At 39.0% G+C, this 22,170-nt stretch overlaps 1 protein-coding gene across 2 annotated transcripts in view; it reads right to left on the bottom strand.

Moving 5' to 3' along the window:
- Positions 1–17,428, bottom strand: part of LOC141795355 (inactive phospholipase D5) — a 70,167-nt gene extending 52,739 nt beyond the window's left edge. Inside the window, exon 1 of one of the 2 annotated variants that reach the window (XM_074676198.1) lies at positions 16,658–17,428. In XM_074676198.1, the coding sequence (XP_074532299.1) occupies positions 16,658–16,828 (171 nt within the window). In that variant the 5' untranslated portion in view covers positions 16,829–17,428. Of the gene's footprint in view, positions 1–553; positions 929–16,657 lie in introns of those variants that run through there. The other variant, XM_074676199.1, reaches the window with a different exon arrangement.
- Positions 17,429–22,170: the final 4,742 nt, after the last annotated feature.

The following is a 22,170-nucleotide window of genomic DNA, read 5'->3' on the forward strand; positions in this document are numbered from 1 at the left end:
CTGTCATACAGATGTGAACTGTTTTCATTCACAGTGGCTTCCTCAGTATGATCCATACTGCCCAGATGTTTGAACACACACATTTCAGAGTGACTTCTCATTGTTTCAACATCAGTGTTACAGTGATAACAGTGGAGACAACAAAGCAAGCGATCGGGTTTTAGGAACAAGATACCATATGCAAGATCAGTACAACTGTCCTGGAAACACTATGTACAATGTTCCCTTTTTGTTCAAATACACACACACACACACACACACACACACACACACACACACACACACACACACACACACACACACACACACACACACACACACACACGCACGCACACTCTTGAATAGGTGTGTAGACACCTAGATAGAGATAGAACATCTGACACTTCCTGAGAGAAACATTATCACTGTCTGATCCGCAGATCGAGAGCACTGAACAGACGAAAAAATACATGGCACATTGATTCTCATTCTTGACCATGCTTCACACAAATCCACACACACATACACAAACACACACATGAAAACAAATAAATCCAGAGCAAGTGGAGCTCACCTTCATGATGCATCCCTCTGTCGCTAGTCCACTCTGAAGCACATGCTTTTTTTAGGGTGTGTGAGGACTCAAAAAGAAAAATGTATGTATGTGTGTGTGTGTAAGCTGTAAAATCTGTCGCCTCCCCTCTTCCTCTGGAGTCACAGGGGAGGGATTTGCTCCTTTTTCCAAAGCTACAGTGTATGTTTGTAAAATACACGTGGATGTGTGTGAGCTGAGTGTGTGTGCTCCTCTCCGCTTGTTGTATGAATGAAAACTCTACGAGCAAAGGACACACCTAAATCCTAACATGATGCTGTCTGCCTCCCTTCCTCTCCTCTGCTCCTCTCTGTTTCATGTCCTCCCTTCTCCTCCCCTCCTCACTTTCCTCTCCTCCTCTCGTCTCACCGTATCGTGTGTTCATCCACCTCCTTGTAACTCTCCCTCCCTCCCTCTATCTCCCCACCCTCTCTTCCCCAGGAAGCTCACATTCCTCTCCTCTCCCATAAACACAGACAGAGGGAGGAGAGAAGAGATAGATGGTCCTGCTTTTACCCTTATAGTCCATTCATTTGGCTGTTGCCCCTTCTCACCTGATGTATAAACTTAAACTAACTCCTCACTGATTTAATACATAACTTTTTTTTTCCAGTGATGGTCTGTTTTGTTTAGAATGAACCAGAAATTTACAGCTACATGTTGTGTTGATCATAGAAAGGTCTCAGATGGTTGTGAAGTGAAAATTCATACTGTTATAAATTATGACAAAGCTCTATATAACCCCACACACACGTTCCTCATTTAAACATCAGTGCATCTGATCACTCTCCCCTTCTACAACTGGAAGCTGAAGAGATGCCCCTAAAGGCTGAATTTTTGTCTGGTTAACTTTTGAGACACAAAGCACATATATAGCACTCATATTATGTAGGGTATCTCTTGGAGGGTTTTATAAAGCAATGGGAATGCTGGCAGCACATTGAAATGCACTGCAGCTCCTGTTGGCATGCAGAGTAGGATAGTAGTCAATCTTTTAAGTCAGTGTGCCCTGCAGCTGTGTACTGACACAGAACAGCCAGCAGAGGGTGCTGCTGCTCTTTAGACTAGAAGTTAAATTCATACAGCAGATGAAAAGGGAGAAGGATATAAGGGGTAAAGCATTAATAAAAAGTGAAAAGGGCCAGGGGCTTGGATTAAATGAAAAGAGGGTTTCTTTTAAGAAAATGATGACCTACTTCACGTTTGTTGGTACCTTGTCGTCCACTGTCACTGCATTATTGAAATATAACTTTGAACACTGAGATAGCCTGAGGGTTAGTACATTTTGAAGGCTAAAATATGCCAGTGGTCATATAAATGAGATTTTTTTTTTAACTCTTTGAAAGTTTTTAAATAGTTCATTTAAAGCTACTGTGAGGAGTTTTTCCTGGTTTTAATAGGCTGGAATTAACAGTGCACATATTTCATGCAATCATTCATTTTCTATCCTACCGGGTCACAGGTGGCTGGAGCCTATCCCAGCTGCTTAGGGTGAGAGGCGGGGTATACCCTGGACTGGTTGCCAGTCAACCGTCTACCACACTGGCAGTGCCTACTATTTTGGCTGATATTCAGTATGTAGTAGTCAGTATGCGAAAACTTGCAAAATCTGCAGTATACTAAAAATCCCTGGATGTCCTACTGATCCAGGAAAATCTCTCAGTATGCAACAGACCAGCCTAACTGGCATACCGTTTCCTACAATGCACTGCGCTAACACTGTTTGTCTATGCGGTGGCAGGTTTTGGTGAATTACTGCCATCTCCTGGAATTAATCAGCATTATAATTGCAACACAACACTAACGTTAGACTGTCCATGAGATAGCAGTGACGTGATAAAAAGAAACACCCGTAAATCTTGTCACTTCCAGTCGTAAAATAGGTGTTTACTTTCACAAGTTCATTAGCCCATACAAACCGTTGATTCACTTTTTAAACCAAACATGGATTATATAGAAGTATTTTTCCCATCAGCTGTAAAAATAAAAATCCAGATTTATTTTAAGTCAATGATGTAACTTTTAGTGTAACATTAGAAATCAAGAATGATGATTCTGTGTGATATGATTAACAAAATAACCAAATGCCAAGATCTGCCCATAGATTGTTTTGTATTTTTATGTTAAAGGCAAAGAAAAACCCAACATCATCTGTAGCTCCACCTTCCGAGATGGGAAACCAGAGTAGTGTACTACAAAACAGACCCAACAGATCAGTCATACTACATACTACAAGCAAAAGCAGTAGGTAGTATGTAGTGCCTCCCACTTACTACATTCACATGTAGTTGGCGGTTTTGAAAACAGCCAACCTTTCATGCACGCACTCACACCTGCAGACAATTTTGAATGACCAGTTAACTCCGTGACCATGTTTCTGGACTGTGGGAGGAACACTTTTGTATGCAATACTTAAGTTGTTTTGCATTCTGAATATTGTTTTATTTTTTTTTATTTTTTTAAAATTTTATTTATCTTTTAACTAGTTGCACCTGCAGACCAAGGCAAATTCCTTGTAATGTAAAAACTACTTGGCCATAAATCTGATTGTGATTCTGAAAGTGATGCCTTTTGATGACCTAAAAAGACAATTTGGAGCATACCTGACATGATTTACTATGTCTATGTCTTGATTTTTTAAGACTACAACTAGGGATGCACGATATTATCGGCACAATATCGGTATCGGCTGATAAAAGCCTAAATACACGTTTATCGGTATCGGCAGATATGAAAATTTCTGCCGATATGCACAGCCGATAAGGTGCTGTTCAGTTAGGATTATTATTATTTTCCATCTGAAAAATAAGCTCCTTAAATAAAATGTAGCACTTCATTTATTTGCACTGCAGAGCTCTGTGTCTGTCACCAGGTTGTTACAGTAGCTCTAAAATAATCAAATGCAACTTGGTTATGTTTAAAAATGCATTGTACATTTAGAGTTCATGTGATCTAAAGAAATTATTTTTCTGTATTTCAATACTGAATGTCTTGAGTTTGAAAAAATAATACATTTCTTATTTATGGTAAAATCAAATGTTTTTTTTGTCTTGTTTTATGTGTGTTTCTTAAACAAATAAGATCGTCTCAATAAGAGTAACATATAAATTCCAGTACAGGATAGACTTAGCTTTCTTTACAGTGAAAAAAACAAACAAACTTGTGATTATCGGTATCGGCCAAAAAGGGTTTCGATATATTGGCATATCGGATATTGGCAAAAATCCAACATCGTGCATCTCTAACTATAACCAAAGAGATAGATGTCACGACTGATGATTGCCCACATCCAAAGCATGCTAGAGAAACTCTTATTAACAAAAAAAGTTAAGATGTAATATTCTGTCCATGGGGGATCCCAAAGTCAAGCTAAGCCAAAAGTTCCTCAAAGAAGCTTTTCCTAAGTCTAAGCACTCATTACACTTTGTGGTTATATAACAATACTTGGAACAAAAGTACAAATTTAAGGTTTTTAATTAGAAAATCCATGTGACGTAGTTTAAGCTACAGTATTTCGTGCTAAAACAGTGCCCCACATATTTATAATACTGTTATACGTTCAGTCTTGAGGATACCATTACAGGTGTTACAGGAGTTTTCGTTGAGATGAGACTTCTGATAAATTTTTAATTCTTGATGTAATTATGGGCAGTTTCATTTATAATGAGTGCAGATTACACACAGTGTCTGTGGTCAGACTACACATGTGAAAACAGAAACCAGGACACTCCCTGTATTGATTTTACAGATTTCAAGTCTGAAATAGCACTTGCTGCATCTTCCTCAGATTTGTATTTTACTGCTGCACTTGTATAAATATATCAAGTTTCATAAAACCACAGCTTCACACAACATTGAAATGTATTACTTGGTATAACACAATTTTCCAGATCCAGTGATGATAAAGAGAGGAGAGCATGAACAGAGAAGCGTATAAGATAGAAGATATAGAACCTCTCTTTTTGTTAGTTTAAAGCCCTGATAAATCCATTGACTTTATAGCTTACAACCCTCCAGCTTTGAACAACTTTACAGCTCTGGCAGTAAAAGCCTGTTAACAAACAACATTTACTGCAGCCATTCCCCATCAATCACAGAGAGGACTACAAGTGTGACCTGTAATTTCTGTTTGAGATGGTGGCTTTTCATGTGTATCATGAGGTATTTGTATTTCATTCAATAGGAAGTGACAGGAGCGTGGTGAATGGAATAATTAATCTAGTTTGTCCACATGCAAAATGAATCAATGCTAAACAGCAAAGAAGTTCCAATAGGAGGAATCCAGTGCATGAATCTCAGAGGCTTTGAATCCTAAAGCCTTCACTTAATCTATACTGACTGACTGTCTCACTCAGACTAATTACTTCACAAAACAGATTTGTTCTCGTTGTGATGAAACTTTCACTGTGATTGTGCCTAACGAGTGAATATTTGGTTGTTACACAAACAAAGAAATTGTTAGTTGCAATTAATGAAGCACAATTTGAATACAAGATCATCTCTTGGTTTACATACAGATGTTGATATAATGTTATAGAATAAATACAATTTGTTATGTGGCTGACTTCTCCTATTTTTTGCTTCAACACAGCGTTTAACAGGATGACTGATGCCCTCTTATCTGCAGAAATCGAAAGTTTTCTTGGTCACAGAGCTGAACAAAGTTTCAAGCTGACTTGGTGCTGAACAAACAAGAAGAAGTGAACTTGGATCGGTAGTTTACTGAGTTTGTTTTGTTGTGTGTGTGTGTGTGTGTGTGTGTGTGTGTGTGTGTGTGTGTGTGTGTGTGTGTGTGTGTGTGTGTGTGTGTGTGTGTGTGTGTGTGTGGTTGGCTCAGGTCATTTCACAGCCAGCCCTCAGCCATCAGCTTGGGCTTCCTCTGTCATGTCCTCAGGCAGTTTGTGGGGAGCCGTCAGCTCCTGAGCTTCATTAAGGGTCAAGCTGCTGCCTCCCTCTGGTCAGTGTCAGTTAGCACCGTTAGAGGCTGGGCTGCATGCTGATGAGCGATTCTTTGTTCTGCATCTACCATCTGTTTGGATGTTCTTTGTGCAATATTAATAAAACTGGTCCTTTCATTTTTTATCTGTGAAGCTTGCAGTAAACATCAGAGAAGTCAGAGCAGAGATGTGGTTTGTTTCTTAGGTTGTTTGACTTAGAACAAACCAAGCCACAGCATCTGATGTTACAACTCTTTACACTAAAGCAGTAAAATGCTAACTTCTTTTGAGATCCACTTTTAATGTTCATTGGCAATGCCTTTACATACGAAAAGAGAGACAGACAGAGAGGAAAAACCAGGTGCTGCAGTTCTGCCTTGAGTCAGTCAGTGTGTGCTGTGTGTAAAGCAGTTACACAGTTCTTGTGGGTTTTACTGTCAAAGAGTGACAGCCTGGAAAAGATTATACATGCACCAGCTGGTGATATGTTACAAGAATACGCTGGTGGATTTAAAATCATTTAACTGCAGAATCTCAGGGGTGTGCAGACACGATACAGATTTTAATTGGAATGATCAGACAGATGTGCGAGTCAGAAAGTTGCCAAAGACTCTTTTTGCTTTCTCTTCTTCTACTCATCATCCATCCACTGTCGCTGAAGCATCACCGTGCCCTCCCCACATCGATTAATGCTTGTTGTGAATAAAACAACGAGGGATGGGTACCGAATTAGGTACTTTCAAAGGTACCGGCCGAATTCTGTCAAAAGTACCGGGTACCGATTCACATAAAATCAAAAGGTACCATGTTTGGGCACCTAAATGCATCCTTGTGACTGTGAGGGAGTGGAAGAGTAGGAGATTTTCCATGCTGGACATGAACACAGCATAATAAGGTTATATAATGAGAAATAAATATGTTAAATTGAAAAAAAAAAGACATTTTATTATCAAACAATTTTTAATACAAATAAAAAAATATTTTTGACCACATAAACACAAAAAAGCACCGAAAATTTGTACTGTTGAGTACCAGTACCGATTGCCAGGTACCGGGCATTGGTACCGTATCGTTTCAAATGTGAAAGGTACCCATCCCTGAAAACAACACAACTTTTAGAACAATAAACCAGTCTCTCTACAGACAGGAAGTAATGTGGCATCAGAGGACTCTGACCTGACTGCTCAAAAGGACTGATTCCCTTTACATAGATGATCACACTCTCAGCAACAAACAACAATCACACAAATATTAAAGGAGAGACTCAGTAATAAAGGCATAGGCTGGTAAATGATCCCTACATGCTCATTCAGAGATATTACATTCTGGAGCTCGGCTTCATCTGCCTTAATGAAAACCTCTGAGCAGTGAAAGAGTGCCCAGTTTGCAATATTAAAACTATCAAAGAGGATTGTTTGCTTGTTTAATTCAGTGCAAGACATTTCTACAAATCAAAATACCAGAGGAGGCTATGAGGAAGATTAAAATGGATTATTTAAGGTAAACATGCAAAGTCCCTTTTTCTCTAGTTCTTTCTCCCTGTGTGTTTTTGAGCTCAATGCTGCCAGCCTTTAAGGAAGCTGCAGAGATGATATCACACTGATTAAAATAGGGATGCACGATATTGGATTTTTGCCGATAGCCGATATGCCGATATATCGAAACCCCTTTTGGCCGATACCGATACCGATAATCACAAGTTTGTTAGTTTTTTTTTACTGTAAAGAAAGCTAAGTCTATCCTGTACTGGAATTTATATGTTACTCTAATTGTGACAGTCTTATTTGTTTAAGAAACACACTTAAAACAAGACAAAGAACATTTGATTTTATCATAAATAAGAAATGTATATTATTTTTTCAAACTCATGACATTCAGTATTAAAATACAGAAAAATAATTTCTTTAGATCACATGAACTTTAAATGTACAATGCATTTTTAAACATAACCAAGTTGCATTTGATTATTTTAGAACTACTGTAACAACCTGGTGACAGACACAGAGCTCTGCAGTGCAAATAAATGAAGTGCTACATTTGATTTAAGGAGCTTATTTTTCAGATGGAAAATAATAATAATCCTAACTGAATAGCACCTTATCGGCTGTGCCTATCAGCAGAAATTTTTATATCTGCCGATACCGATAAACGTGTTTTTGAGCTTTTATCAGCCGATACCGATATTGTGCCGATAATATCGTGCATCCTAGATTAAAATCCTTTAAAGGTTTTTAATGACATATGCAGTCCGCAGGACAGCGAGCACCCTACAATCACTTTTATCCATCTAAAATAACTTTTAGTTAAACTGTGTATCTAGATCTAATGACTCTGCTAATTGACTAATTAGCTCACATCATGAAAAGACATCCAGTGGATCCTCATCATTAATCTGCCTCAACATGAGGTTGAGTTTGTCATGAGTGCAACCACGGGAGATGTGGGTGGGGGGGCAATAACGATGTGAGTAGTAGAAGAAGAGGAGGGCAGAAAAAAACAGCCAATTAAAGGTTTTATCACCCAGGGACTTAAAGTTCATATATGAATAAGGGACAGCCAGCATATATCAGATCCTAGCATCCTGGGGAGACATTCAATAATTTAGTGTTTGAGCACACTGAGTAACATACATCAGGCTGACACACAAAGACTCCTTACACACTTGATGATAGCTCCCTCTACTGCTCTAAACATCTAAGCTTTTGTACTCTGTCTTTATAGTCTAAAAATGTTGATTTTGTTTCATGAAGACGTGGTTTGATTTCTTTCAGCATGGCAATATTGGACAAAATCAGTTCAATATAGGTGTATAATAAATAGTCCCTCAATCTGTGAAACCTAAGCCCCTTTCTCTTTGTTTTTATGCAGGCTTACTGACAGCATACATTTACAAACTCTGTAACTGCGCTGCTTTGCCATCTTGTTTCCTTTCGCTGTCTCCAGCCGTAAATCTGTCAGGTTTCACTCCGCGCTTGGTTCAGCTAGAGTACTTTACAATATCAGTTTTTACGAGCACATTTTTTTCTAACACTAGTTTATATTACGTCCAAGAAGAGTGGTGGGATATCTGACTCAGCATGCAATGTGCAGTTGAAGGAGGCTGAAACCTGGGTTGGGCACTTCCAACATAAGGACCTGTCACAAAAAAAGACAATTTAATTGTCATTGCTCTCTCCTCTCTCCCCTCTGTCACGAGGCTTTCAGGTTGATCTGCTCACAAGTGAATAGCTTAAAAAACATTAACACTCCACGTTGTGATGTGTCTCTGAATGCCTCTCCAGTGACCACTTGTGATGGGATAAACACTCAAATGACCAAATAAACATTCATCCCCAGGCTCCTTCTGACTTCATTAGGCTGTAAAAGCATCATATAGTAAAACATGTGCCAGACATTGAGAGAGCTTCACTAATGTGGAGCAGGAAGGTCAGAAGAGAAGGTGATTATGGACTATAGTCATGACATGATATAACACAGTGCTTATGAAGATGGATTTTTCTTCACAGTGCTGTGGTTAATCAGTGAATTACATAAGAAGTGTGGACTGAATTCCCTGAAAAACAACAAAACTGTGCAACTATAACACTACTTCATGCCGTGAATGATAAAAGCTATGGTGAACCTCTTCATCGTGTCAAGCAATGCATGCAAAGAAGTAGATCATGTACAACAGTGGGCAGATTGAGAGTTGGACAGATCATGACAAACACAGACAGATGGATCCATGTTATATCTGCCTGTCTTCCCCATATATCATCTGTGTCATAATCAGCATCTCCAGTGAGTTATTCTTAACAACCTGTGATAAGAACACAGCATTAGTTACGACTGCACTTATGCCACTTTAGAGCTCTAATGTTCTTGTTTTACTTTTTATATTTAGAGTGAAGTATTTTTATGGTGGATTAAAGCCAGAGTAAAATAAATAAATACTATCTACTATCCTATAAATCCTATTGCTTATCAACAGGGGTACCCCATCTATCTATCTATCTATCTATCTATCTATCTATCTATCTATCTATCTATCTATCTATCTATCTATCTATCTATCTATCTATCTATCTATCTATCTATCTATCTATCTATTTATCTATCTATACACTACCTCACTTGGTGCAGTGATCCGCTCTCATGGCTTCTCCTACCACTGCTATGCTGATGACTCTCAGCTTTTCCTGTCTTTTCCACCAGACAACACAACTATCTCAGCGTGTCTGGCTGATATCTCTTCATAGATGAAGGAATGCCACCTTCAGCTTAATCTGTCCAAAACTGAGCCCACTGTCCTTACCGCATGTCCCCCTAGATCAGTGTCCTGCTTGATTCCAATCAACTTGTGCCACAAACTTTGTCAGAAATCTGGGCGTCATGATTGATGACCAGCTGACCTTTAAGGCTCATGTGGCCTTGATTGCTCCATCTTGCCTCTATAACATCAGGAGGATCAGACCCTACCTGACACAACAGGCAACACAGATTCTGGTACAGGCCCTTGTGATATCACGCATTGACTACTGCATCTCTCCTCTAGCAGGCTTCCCTGTGTGTACATTTAAGCCTCTGCAGATGATCCAGAATGCAGCAGCACGTCTGGTCTTTAACCAGCCCAAAACAGCACACATCACCCAGTTGTTAATCTCTCTTCACTGGCTTCCAGTGGCAGCTCCATTAAAACTCAAAGCTCTTCTATAGACTTACAAAAAATTGACAGGAATGACTCCTGCCTACCTAGGGACCAGGACTACACTCCTTCTCGCCCACTACGCTCTGCTTGTGAAAGGCGCCTGCTGCTCCCAGCCCAGCGCAGCTCCAAATCTCTAGCCAGACTCTTCTCCTCTGTTGTGCCCAAATGGTGGAATGAATTACCCAACTCTATACAATCCGCAGAGCCCCTCTCTACTTCTAAAAGATGTCTGAAGACTCATCTGTTCAGGGAACACTTAGGCATTTAAGCTGACCCTTGTCCTCTTTGTGTTCAGGGGTAGAATGAGTCAGAAGGTCTCAGACCTACTTCTTAGTCAATATTTAACACTGATCATTGAATGTTGTTGAAGGTTGATCTATATTTTTGCAACAATTAATTGTGGTTAGTCATGACTACTTTATTCAACATCCAAAAAAGAAGAGAAAAATTATTCTTGCACTTAATGGCAGCACCTGCAGCCAAATAACTAGTAGCACAAATGGTGCATCTATTTTAATTTGATTTACTGTGGCCAAATCCTCAGTCGTTATTTCTGGCTGTACAGATTAAAATTGAAACTGTCATCTAACGACCGAATTTGCTGAAAACCAGTGAAGCTAACAAAGCAGTAGAAGCTTTTATTGTCAGTGTGAGCAGTTTGGTTTAACTGTTACAAATGTGCAGATGGACACTTAGCGAGATCAACTAAATAAGTCTTTATCAGTCACAGAATCACACATTTAGTAGCAAACAAGCCAGAATGATTAAAACTTTAATTAAAGCCAGAAGCCTGGACACAGTGCTAAGTTGCAGCTAAATTGAAGTGAGGCTGAACTTGAGCCAAGCTGTCAAATATGCAGCCAAATACCCCAAACATCAATCTTAGGGGGACCTGTTATTGAACACAGGGGGAGAGAACACAGAGAAGGGAGATTAATGATGGGGAGCTTCTAGCCAAAGGCACCAACATATACACAGTTCCTGTATTTTTCTCTAAATAAAATGTTACTGCATTCATGTCAACATCAAAACCCCACACAGAATCATCCCTCTCTTTCTTTCTCTCTGCGGATGTGCCTTTTAACATTTCTTCTTTGATTTTTCTAGCCTCTATGCAGCTGTCTTCCCTCTTCCTCAGACAGAGGGTAGCCTGTCTCACAGAAAACACCTTTAATTAACCAGCTACTTTTCAAGTAAAATATGAATTTTCTCAACACTGGATGTGATCCGTTAGACAGGAGAAAAATGAAATAGTGATGCATTTCCTTTTGGCAAATCCTGATATCTTTCATCAAAAGTCAAAGCCATCAAACAGCATTTTAAAGACGCTGTTTCATGTCTGAGTTAAAGTGGTGGTAGAGAACAAAAAGCTCCAGGTGAGTCTGTGCTGAAAACAGTCGGATGACGTCCCCCAATTAAAAATGAAAGGAGAACAAAATCCTGGTAAGATAACGGCCTTTGAGAGAAACAGTAACCAGAGAAAAAAACAAAAGGTACACACCGTGTGAAAGACAAGAGCTGAGCAGAAGCTTGTGGGAAACACTGACAGAAAAAGCATCCCTGTGAGGCTGTGATCTCTTGAGGGTTAACTATCCGATATCTGAGGGATTCCAAATGGTTACATGTCTTGATAGACATCCACCAAAAACCATTATCCATAGAATAGGGAAAAGTTGTGCATTAAATTTCCATTTAAACTTACTTTGTGATTAATGTCTAAAATGGTTATGGCTCAGAGCTGAACTAGTGACTACACTAAGGACACCGTGCATGCTTCAACCATGAAGTCAAAGGCACTCCTGAAATCTGCCATTTGACAGTAACGTTATAAATTCTGAATAGAAGAAGTGCAGCATCTACTATTTAAACACAAATGTGAGAAACACAAGACTGTTGCTTGATTTGGACCAGACTCATTGCACTTGCTTGCATCAGCACAATCAGCACAATTATCTTCCTCATGCAGTGTAAAATCTGTCATTCTTCAACCAGTTAGCTGCAAAACTGCTCAGCAGTTAAAAGGATAACTCTGCAAAGAACGAGTCAAAGAACTTTTCCTAACACATTATTATACTCCTAATAAGGACACAATGGTTATTAAATCCGTATGATTTTGAGTTTGAATTTAAGCTGCAAAAAATCCCTCAATAAAAATCTTCCTTGGCATTCATCCTCATAATTCTCAGTCTCCAACAGGATAAGATGGAGACATAATAAACCTCATAGTCTAAAAGTCTCCAGGAGAGAAATCCCCAGGGGCCTATACACTTTGACCACCTTGTCCTTAGACTTGAGTCCATACATCAGCACAGACACCATGAAATTGGAAATGCAATCAGGCTGAGGAGCCAGCTCTACTCTGAGCTGCCAACCCTAAAAATTCATCCGGGAGACTTCAGTGACTCTGATCCGGACTAAGTATCCCCACCTGGCTGAAAACTGCTGCCTCATCTTACTTTAAGTCCACTTTAAGAGCACACTGTTAAAAACTTTGATCCTGTAATTAAAACAGGAAAGTCATTAGAAAACAGAAATACTGAATCACTTCCCTCTGTGCAATCTGCATTTGATACAACACGCAGAATATATAAGCAATCAGCAGTAAATACAGAGAACAGGACTGTGCTAACAAAACATAATGGAGTCTGCTTAGAGCCGTTCCCCACAGACTGCTAATGGTATTAATGCACTTGGATGCACTTTTATAGAGGCAGCCTCAGGAACCACAATGCACATGAGTTTAAATGAATAAGTCAGCATCTGTTGGTGTAACAGGAAGGTCAAATAAGTAAAAGAAACCACATGAGGAAGGGTACAAGACAAAAACTCCACCAGTGTGCTCCATTTACTGTTCAAAACACAAGACTGTGGTACATGTTCAAAACAGAGGAGTGATGAAGTGTTATAGAGCTGACCCATGAACTGTATAATATAAGGACATAGTCACTGTTATGTCACCCATTCTTTTTACTACTTTTTCTCCTGTGTTTGACTGGAGATCCTACATGTAACCATGGCTGCATTTTTAGATGTGAACTCAGCTGTTAGCAGCCTGTAGCATGTCAGTGCTAACTGGTGTAAGGGCTGATGTCTTCCCACAAGGTGAGTAGAAGGAGGTGAGGACGACGTGCTGGTTCTCAGGTGTGAGCTAAGAAGTGACGACATGGACCTGTCCTTCCATCCATCGTTATTGGGAACGTAAGCTCTATCTCCAATAAGATGGACGAGCTAGCTGTGCTAACCCAGCATAACCCAGCAACAGAGGGAATACCAGAAGGCAGAGTAGCATCATGCTATTCACAGACATGGCTAAAGGAGCTAACATCAGACACCAACGCCACATTGGAAGAGCTTCACCTGCTGTGAGCAGACAGGATCTAGGAGACAGAGATGGAGCATGACTGAAGAAGCTCAGTCCTGGACCCTGTGGAGGTGGAGGCTGGCTGAACTGGAGAACGATGGACAAGCTGTCATCTATTTTCTTATGGACTTTTTTGCACTTTCTTTTGTTTTCTTGCTGCTGTGACTTCAATTTCGTTGTACTTGTTACAATGACAATAAAGTTCTATTCTATTCTATGTTTTCCTGATACAAAGTAATGAAGCCAATTGTTGGTAGGGGCCATATTGGTAATGCTGACTCAAGGGCTTTGAGCCTTCTTAGTTATACCTATAGGGCACAAGACCTTGTGTTCAATTAAGGTTTAAGCTAAGAAAGAGTTACTTAGATGTTTGTAAGTTATGTATCTATGTTCTTTACCTGGTAATAAACTGCTTTGTCTCTATTCAGGGACTATGAAGGTATTCACCAGTTGGATGGTGAACAATTCTACAGTATAATATAAAGACATTTCGTAAAGACAAAATCTTTGTTGGTGTAATCTGGGTTTTAACACAAAACATGCAATCAAGTTAGATTCTCTGTTTTATGACTCAGAGTTTGACAAGCTGATGCTCAGGCTGTGACTTGAACCACATTGCTTTAGACAGCTGAACTCCATGCGCCTGAAGCACTCTGTTTCAATGTCTTATCTAATTTTCCTCCATCTTCTTTTCCATTGATCATCAATGTCAGCCGGCTAAGTCTTGCTCTTTTGTTCAAGTTGTTGTCAAACTAAATTCTTCAAAGAAAATCTGTTTTTAACAATCTGATCTTCATGAGTACAAAGATAAATTTAAACAATTGGATACTGCCAACACTTGGCTGTCCAAAGATACACTGGATGTCACTTTAAAAAATTGAGACTCAGACTAAAAAGATAGTTTTAGTTTTCTTTCCAGATTTTAGAAAGCTGCAGAGTTTGTGCTCAGGCTTGATAACAGAGGGTTCATTCTATATTGATCGTCTCTAGGTCAATTTAGTGTGAAGTGAAACAGCAAAATCCTTTGTCTGTGCTGCAGCATGGAAAGAGCTTGTTCGTGTATGTATGTCTGCAAAAGATTTACAATAAGTGTGTGTTAAACTTGCGCTGTGCACTGGACAGTGTGTGTGTGTGTGTGTGTGTGTGTGTGTGTGTGTGTGTGTGTGTGTGTGTGTGTGTGTGTGTGTGTGTGTGTGTGTGTGTGTGTGTGTGAAATAGGACAAGCTGATTCATCATCTTGGTTGGTTATGCACACAGGCTTTGAAAGCAGTTCTCTGGACGTGGCACTGTTCCTCTCCGGCATCAAATATTCAACACACACATTTTCTAGTCCTTTCCCCGACGCTAAATCTCCACACCTAGAGGCTCTCTGTAGAATGCTGATTCTGTTTACCTGCAAGCAGTGAGTCTCCTAAGTACCTCATAACTTATTTGCAATAGAAAATAAAAGAGAGTGTTAGAAATCAAAAAGGAAAAAAAAAAAGTCTAGTGTGCTGAAACTAAAGCTTTGGTGATCTCCCACAGCATGCACATTTCACCAACTTACACTGTTTCAAACAAGGGTTTACAGTTTCACCTCCTCATCACAGCTTTATTTGCCAACAGATTTTCTTAATGATAGGGCAAACTACCTTTTGAAACAACAGCATTTAATTGGGACAGCTATGTTCATTTTTTATTGATTTCTGCTCAGTAACTTGGTCTCAAAAATGCTTAAAATTTAAAACAAAGAGATACTGCTAATTCTGTTGACAGGCATATACATCGCAATGGGCTGAAAACTGGCTGGGATAAGTTATCAAAGTGGTTTCAGGTTTCTTTGCTATTTGTTTTACTCTTTAAACAGTTCTGGATATTACCCAGTATTTTCTGTATCATTGGTGGTGTCATTTAGGGGCGATGTTAGCACTGAAACTACTTTCAGATGAATTCTGGAAATCCAGCTTTAAGGCACTTTAGTTTTATTTGATCTTGTAATAGAGTCACTCTGATGCTTCATCCTGTCCTGACACCATAAAATGAGATTATCTGTGCATCTCTTCATACTGAGTTGAAGCGCCTGTGTTCAGGATGGCTGTGAAAAAGTGGAGTCTAACACAGCATCACTCTCAGGGAGCGGCTATGTTTAGAACTTTTCTGGTAAAGTCTGGCAGAGAGAAAGAAGTTAACATGCAAGAGTTATTTATTTTATATATTGACAATTTTCTTAAAGATTACAAAGGGATGTATATTTTCTGTTGCAATTTTGTTATCAAGACACACAAACAGGGCTTCCCCAAAAGAGCAAACTGGAACAGGATTCACTGATTATGCCAGCATGTGAAAACTTACTCTGCTCTGTTGGGAACAAACAAGTCAAAATGTGTAAAAGCTCAAACAATGAAGGCTGAAGTGAAATGACTCATCTCCATTTGTGTGCTATTGTGTGATAGAGTTCATAATGTTTTATTTTAGTTATGCTAAAGGGAAATATTTTATACATCAACAAACTGCTGCATTACATCATCACTCATCAATATTCCATTCATTTTTCTTCACAGTACCTGTGTATTAATGCAAAAGCCACATCTAAAGACTGTGGATTATAGTGCTAATGGGGGATACAGTTTTCATCTTGGGCTTATTTCACCCGAAGGGGTCACTAGAATCAACACAACATGAAAACTCTTCACTGTGCTTTTAAGATCCAATATTTCAGTCTTATAAGAATCAACTTCTGCTAAATAATTAAACCACTTCATCACCCAGATGAACACTTTGTTCCAAAAGAATAGAGGTTCTTGCATGTTCTGCACTTTTTCCTTTTAAAGAAACAGTTTTGCTAGAATAACTCAATCTTCTTGAAAGAACTTTTTTGTTGAAACTTCTTCAAATGCTGTAATGTGAGCCACAGAAGAACACACACTCAATTTCAAGTTTACTGTATCTGGACCTGACTCATGTCTGACTTTAACTTCATAAAATTGTTATGTCCCAAACAAGGTAGATACTAATATAAAGAAAAACAAGCATGTACGTTTTACCCAGAGTTTTAGGCTGTCTTGTTTTTGTCTCAGCTTTTGAACATCATTTCTCCAAACTTCACAAACTTTAAAACTTACATGTTCCAGTTTTTCCCTCCTGCGAAGCCAGACGCTGGCTGAATAGTCCTGTTGTCGCCCTGCTGTAAGAAGTGAACTGGCTGGCATTGCAGAGGTTGAAATGCTGAACCCTAACCCCTGACCTCGCAGGTCTTGGCCACCTACTAGCCCTCTGGTCCCTCGTAGATCCATATTGTTATAATGGATGTTGCACTGGAAGTTGAGTCTTGATAAAAAACAGGTTTAGTTGTTGATCACCGGTTCATCACTGTAGAAAACTTGTCCTTTTTGAGATGCATTATATAACTCATCTGCAGCTTTCTTTGATAGTGTAAAAATGAAATGATCATATAACAGGCTGGAAGAACTGGTGATGCTGCCACAAGCGTTCAGCTCCAGCAGGTTGCTCTCTAACAGGCTGTTACAAATTTCCAGAAGCTTCCAAAATGTGTCTTCAGCTCCTTCTCCAAAAATTGACTAAAACTCACAAAATAGTAGAGTGTTTTTTTTCCACATTCCTCAAAGTCACCACCAGATTTCTCTCATTCTCCTCACACCCTTTTTTAAGGAGCATCTGTCTTCACCGCTGCTGGAAAATGTCCACAGGCTGAAGGAAATCCTCATTATGTATAACCCCTGAAAGCAGAGCTTCAACCTGTCACAACAAGATCTTCAGGATTTGCTGAGTTAGGTTGGGCTGCATGGATATAGCCGAGAACTGACCTGTTAGTCTCAGCTCTCAGCTGCTCAGGAACTCTGATCAGGACTTATCACCGATTCAGGCATCCCCAGTGCGTGAGAGTGTGTGTGTGAGGGAGAGAGAGGAGCAGGGAGGGGCAGAGAGACACAGAGAAAGAGGGAGAAGGAGAGAGGGGACAGAGCTGTGGTGATGCTGATGCAGCGTCACAGAGGAAGGGAGAAGAGACCCCTGTGTGCAACATCAGTGGACCTGATGATCCAGAAAGAGGATACAACCATGACTAAATCCCCAAACTTGTGACTTTGCACGCTTTGCTTATACTTATCAACACAAAACTTCATAATCCCTCACTCACTTTATCACTGTTGTCCTCCCTCTACATGTTCAGAACTCTCCCCTCCAGAACAGACTGTAGCTTCCTGCATGAATATATATGTTCCCTCCTTCATCCCGCTACACTCAACAAATGTTATTCAAGTTTCTCCTCTTCATTCAAATTCCTTTCCTTCCCTTTTTGACCTAGTGAACAGAGGGCTACACTCATGCTACTCTGATGACACCCACACACCCACACACTCACACACACCTTGGCACATCACAGCAGAGTGCTGCAGTGAGTCTGCAGTACCTCTCTTCCTTTACCTTGTCTCGCCAGGGAAGCAACAGAGCCTGAAAACTTTAATTGGCTTATAACAGGCATCAAGGCAAACCCATACATGCTCCAGCCACACACAAAGACACAAACACACACACATAGACACACCGTCTAAACGTTAAAATCATTAGTGGCAAACAGCCAGAGCACGTCAACTCTTTGAAATGGAAACAATCCTTTTTAATTGCTTGCCCTGACTCTTAGCTAATGCTGCTGAGATATTTGCAGATGGCAAAGAATACCACTGCAAAGCTTCTCTACTTTTCATATTGCATATATAATTGGTTGACCAATTCTATTGGGAGGTGAGAAAAACATGATGGACTGTGGGTATTTAGTTTCTAGAGTGCATTTAAAAGAGTTTGCTTAGAGGTGGTTTGTGTTTTGACCTGAATAACCTCAGCCTTCCTGCTACACACTTCATCAGCAACAAAAACACCTCCCTGTCTGCTGGTGCTGTTTAAAGAAAAGTTTATGCGTCTCTGCTGTGGAAGGGTCTCTTTCAGTGTCAACACTAGAAAATATTGAATTGATGCAGTTTGTTGGCATTATTAAGGCTAACTGGTTATGACAGTTTTTCTCAGTTGCTTTGATGAATTTCTCAGATCAGAATTGAAATTCTCAAAACGACTTTTTCCAGTTTTTACATCATTGTGTCACTTTTGCACATCAAAAAAGCAGTTTCTCATTTCTTTGAACAAGTTGCAAATGCTTTTGGACATCTGTTCAAATAATGATGTACATGTATCTGGTGTTACCTACATTAGCAGCTGCTTATGTCATGTTGATCAAAATGGATAATCATGGGTCTCTGTTGAATAGTCTCACCCCCCACAGCATTTAGTCAAGAGTTCATCGCACATTCAAAAAGGTTGAACAAGTTGTCATAATATTCAAAACATCTTTCCACACAATTCGATTAGCCTTTTTTTTCTAAATCTGTCTGGGTTGGTAAATTTCTCCCTGGTCAATGCTGACTTTCTAACAAATGGAAATGTGTGAAGCATCAGATCAACCAATGATCAACCAGTATTGCAAAACAGCTCAAAGGTTCATCTCATGAACCATCAACTGGTATGTATGTATGTGTACTTTCCTCTGAACAGACAGTGGCAACACATTTCCTGTACAGGACACTAAAGATGTATCACACTTGTGTACTATGTTCTCAATCATAAGCTTAAAATAGCCCAGGTTGGTTGAAGGGTGCAGCCAAAAGTTGGGAGAACAACTGTATCCTCAGTCATCCAGACTATTTGTGGACAGAAAGACTGTGTTGCTCTGTGATTCCCACAACACTTCATGAACAGTTTCCCCTAAAGGGACTGTTCTATGTTCACATTTCTACTTTTGTTTTTTGTTTTTTTCTTTTAAATGTTCAGCACCTTCTTCCCCTTTCTGTATCGCAATGATGTGGTCAGTCAATAAATTACAGCACAAACAGTGAAAGTGAAAATGTGAATTTTGTCCAATCTCTTATGATCAATCTCCCATTAAACTAAGACGTAACTTACAAATTACTTTCATCAAAACTTTAGCCATAGTTTACACCAGAATGTTCTTTCAGAGTAAACGTTGTACTGACAACATGACTTAGCAATTTAGCTGTCCTATCCGTACACAATGACACGAGGACTCGTCATTCTGATCATGGCACCGACATGTTCACTGACACATATATTTACTTTTGAGATATGATCTTAGAATTTTGAGAAAGAGACTGGCTTTTGCAGGTAATCCATGGTGTTTTGCTATTCATAGGAGCTGTTGTCAGAAATGCACTTACTGTTTTGCAAATAGTGATGATGGTTCGTGAAATGTACCAAAGTGACGGAGAAAAACTGTAAAACAACTGATTGTATTTGCATATTTTAGTGCATGTAGATCATTGAAATAAATTATACTCTCTTATTTGGGAATAATCAATTTTCAAGAGAAGGAATTTGACTTCAGTGATCAAACTCTTCATTTCTGTCTGAGCCACCCACTCTGAAAACACCTTTTGGTGGGTGGGGATGAGAGGGAGGGTACACCCAGGACAGCCTGTGATAAGACTCACACGCACTTAGATGCTATTGGCTACATCACTATGCAGAAATGATAAATACACAGCCTGAATAAATAGTTAATTTCTTAATTGTAAAGTTTATATTACATCAATATTCAGCAAAATCTAAACTTCCCCTATCATTTGTTATCTAAATGGTCTGGGAAGTCTTTGCTCTCTTTGTCTGCTCAATGAGACAAATAATCTATATTTAATTTTATGTGGTACTTCTATTTTTTCAAGAGCCACATTATTTTCTCCTCTTTATTCCATCTTTGCAGTGCTGAGTCATGCACATTAGTGAGTGAGTGAGTGAGCTCAAACAACCAAGACTTTTCTACTAAGTTCCCCCTCAATCAGTCCAGCTTTCAGCCAATCCCATCCCTCTCTGCCAGCAGAATGTTCTGTATCAGGAGCCGTCAGCGAGCATGAGCTGAATTTCGAGCACTGAAGCTAATGAGGGAACTTAACTGATAACGGGCCAACTCAACCCACTGAAAAACATCATGCCACGCTAACAGGTTTTCAGTTAAAGTTTTGGGCACATTTCCAAGTTGTCTGAATGATGGCACTGCAGCGAAGAAGAGTGATCGCCTGAGTTAAATCTCGGCACAAGCTGCTGTAAAAACAACACAGAGTAGACACACAACAGAGAAGAAACAAAGTCAGCTTTGCATCTGCTGTGTGCTAAGCACCACAGTTTCAGCACTGAAACAGTCTTCTCTATTACAACATAGTGCATCATCCAGCATAACTTAGAGCAGCAAACCTCATCAGAGCAGATTGCAGAACAGAGCCAACAGCACGCTAAGAAAGCTGCGACACTCTGGAGGCAGAGTGCATTATGAAACCATAACTCACTACATTTAACACAAGGGGCAGCAGGGGACAATTTGTTCTTACACTGAGTTATAAAAAGTAACTAACAATAATATTTCTAAACTAAACTGCTTTAGTTTAGAGTGACTTCTTTCCTATAAGACTCTTTGGCTTCATACTGATAAGAATGACAAAGGTTACAGGGCTTACAGCAATATCATTTTATGAAAAATACTGAGACCAAGGGACACTAATGACAACATGTCTATGAATAAAGCTAAATGAGCTAAACAGATAGAACTGTGAGTTTATTAATTAGGTGCAATATGTATAAGGTGTTCAGGGCAATGTTTCACAAATGTGATACTTCTGTTCTTATCAAAAGTATGGTAAATTGTATTGAGTTTGCTGGTAATTAAATCAAACTCAAATTAACCTGGTTCCAACCAAGGTTATAATAGTTTTGGATTTGTCATTATAGTTTAGTTTTAGTTAGTTTTGACATTTTATTTTCCATTACAGTTTAGTTTTAATTAGTTTTAGAGCAGGCATTCTAGTTTTTATTTAGTTTTGATTTTTGCAACAAGGCTTAGTTTTAGTTTAGTTTCAGTTTAGTTTTAGTTTTTTCATACCTCATTATCCAGGTGCAGGATGCAAAAAGGTCAGAGTAAATATTTTGTCATACTGTTTATTTTCAAGTCCAACATAGTGCTCACTGCTCAGTCAATGCTAATACTGAAATGTTGGCTGCTGCCTTAAACACATGAAAATAATATAAACTTAGTATAAAAAGTATAAACATAAATTATATAAAATAATGTTGACATAAATTACATAAAAATAATATTAACATAAATTATGAAAAAAAAACAATATAATATGAGCTTCAATAAATAAAAGCTTGGACTCTGTAACAATTAAACTATTACAGATGCTCTGATTCATTGCTCAACTACGTTTTGCAGCACAGCGCACAGCCAGTCAGTGCAGTAAACAAGCTCATCCCTATACGCCGGGATGATGGTGCTGTGCGGCACTGACAACTGCTGAAAACTGTCTAAAATTGGTTGGGAAAATGTGTCGGATTAATTTAAATCCCAAAGGCTATTAATATTGTCAAAAATTATAACAAAGGGAATTTTGTCTTTAATTTAAGTTAGTTTCAGTTAGTTTTGTGAACACAAGATACAGTTTTAGTTTACTTATCGTTTTTGTTTTCTTTTCTAGTTTTTATTAGTTTGAGTTAACTGCAATGTATTTTAAATTTTAGTTTTCGTTTTTAGTTTCGTTTTAGTTAACTATTACAACCTTAG

The sequence above is a fragment of the Halichoeres trimaculatus genome, unplaced genomic scaffold, assembly GCF_033239565.1.
Source record: "Halichoeres trimaculatus isolate MK-OKI-2021-1 unplaced genomic scaffold, fHalTri1.1 fHalTri1_scaffold_8, whole genome shotgun sequence".
Taxonomy (NCBI): Eukaryota; Metazoa; Chordata; class Actinopteri; order Labriformes; family Labridae; genus Halichoeres; species Halichoeres trimaculatus.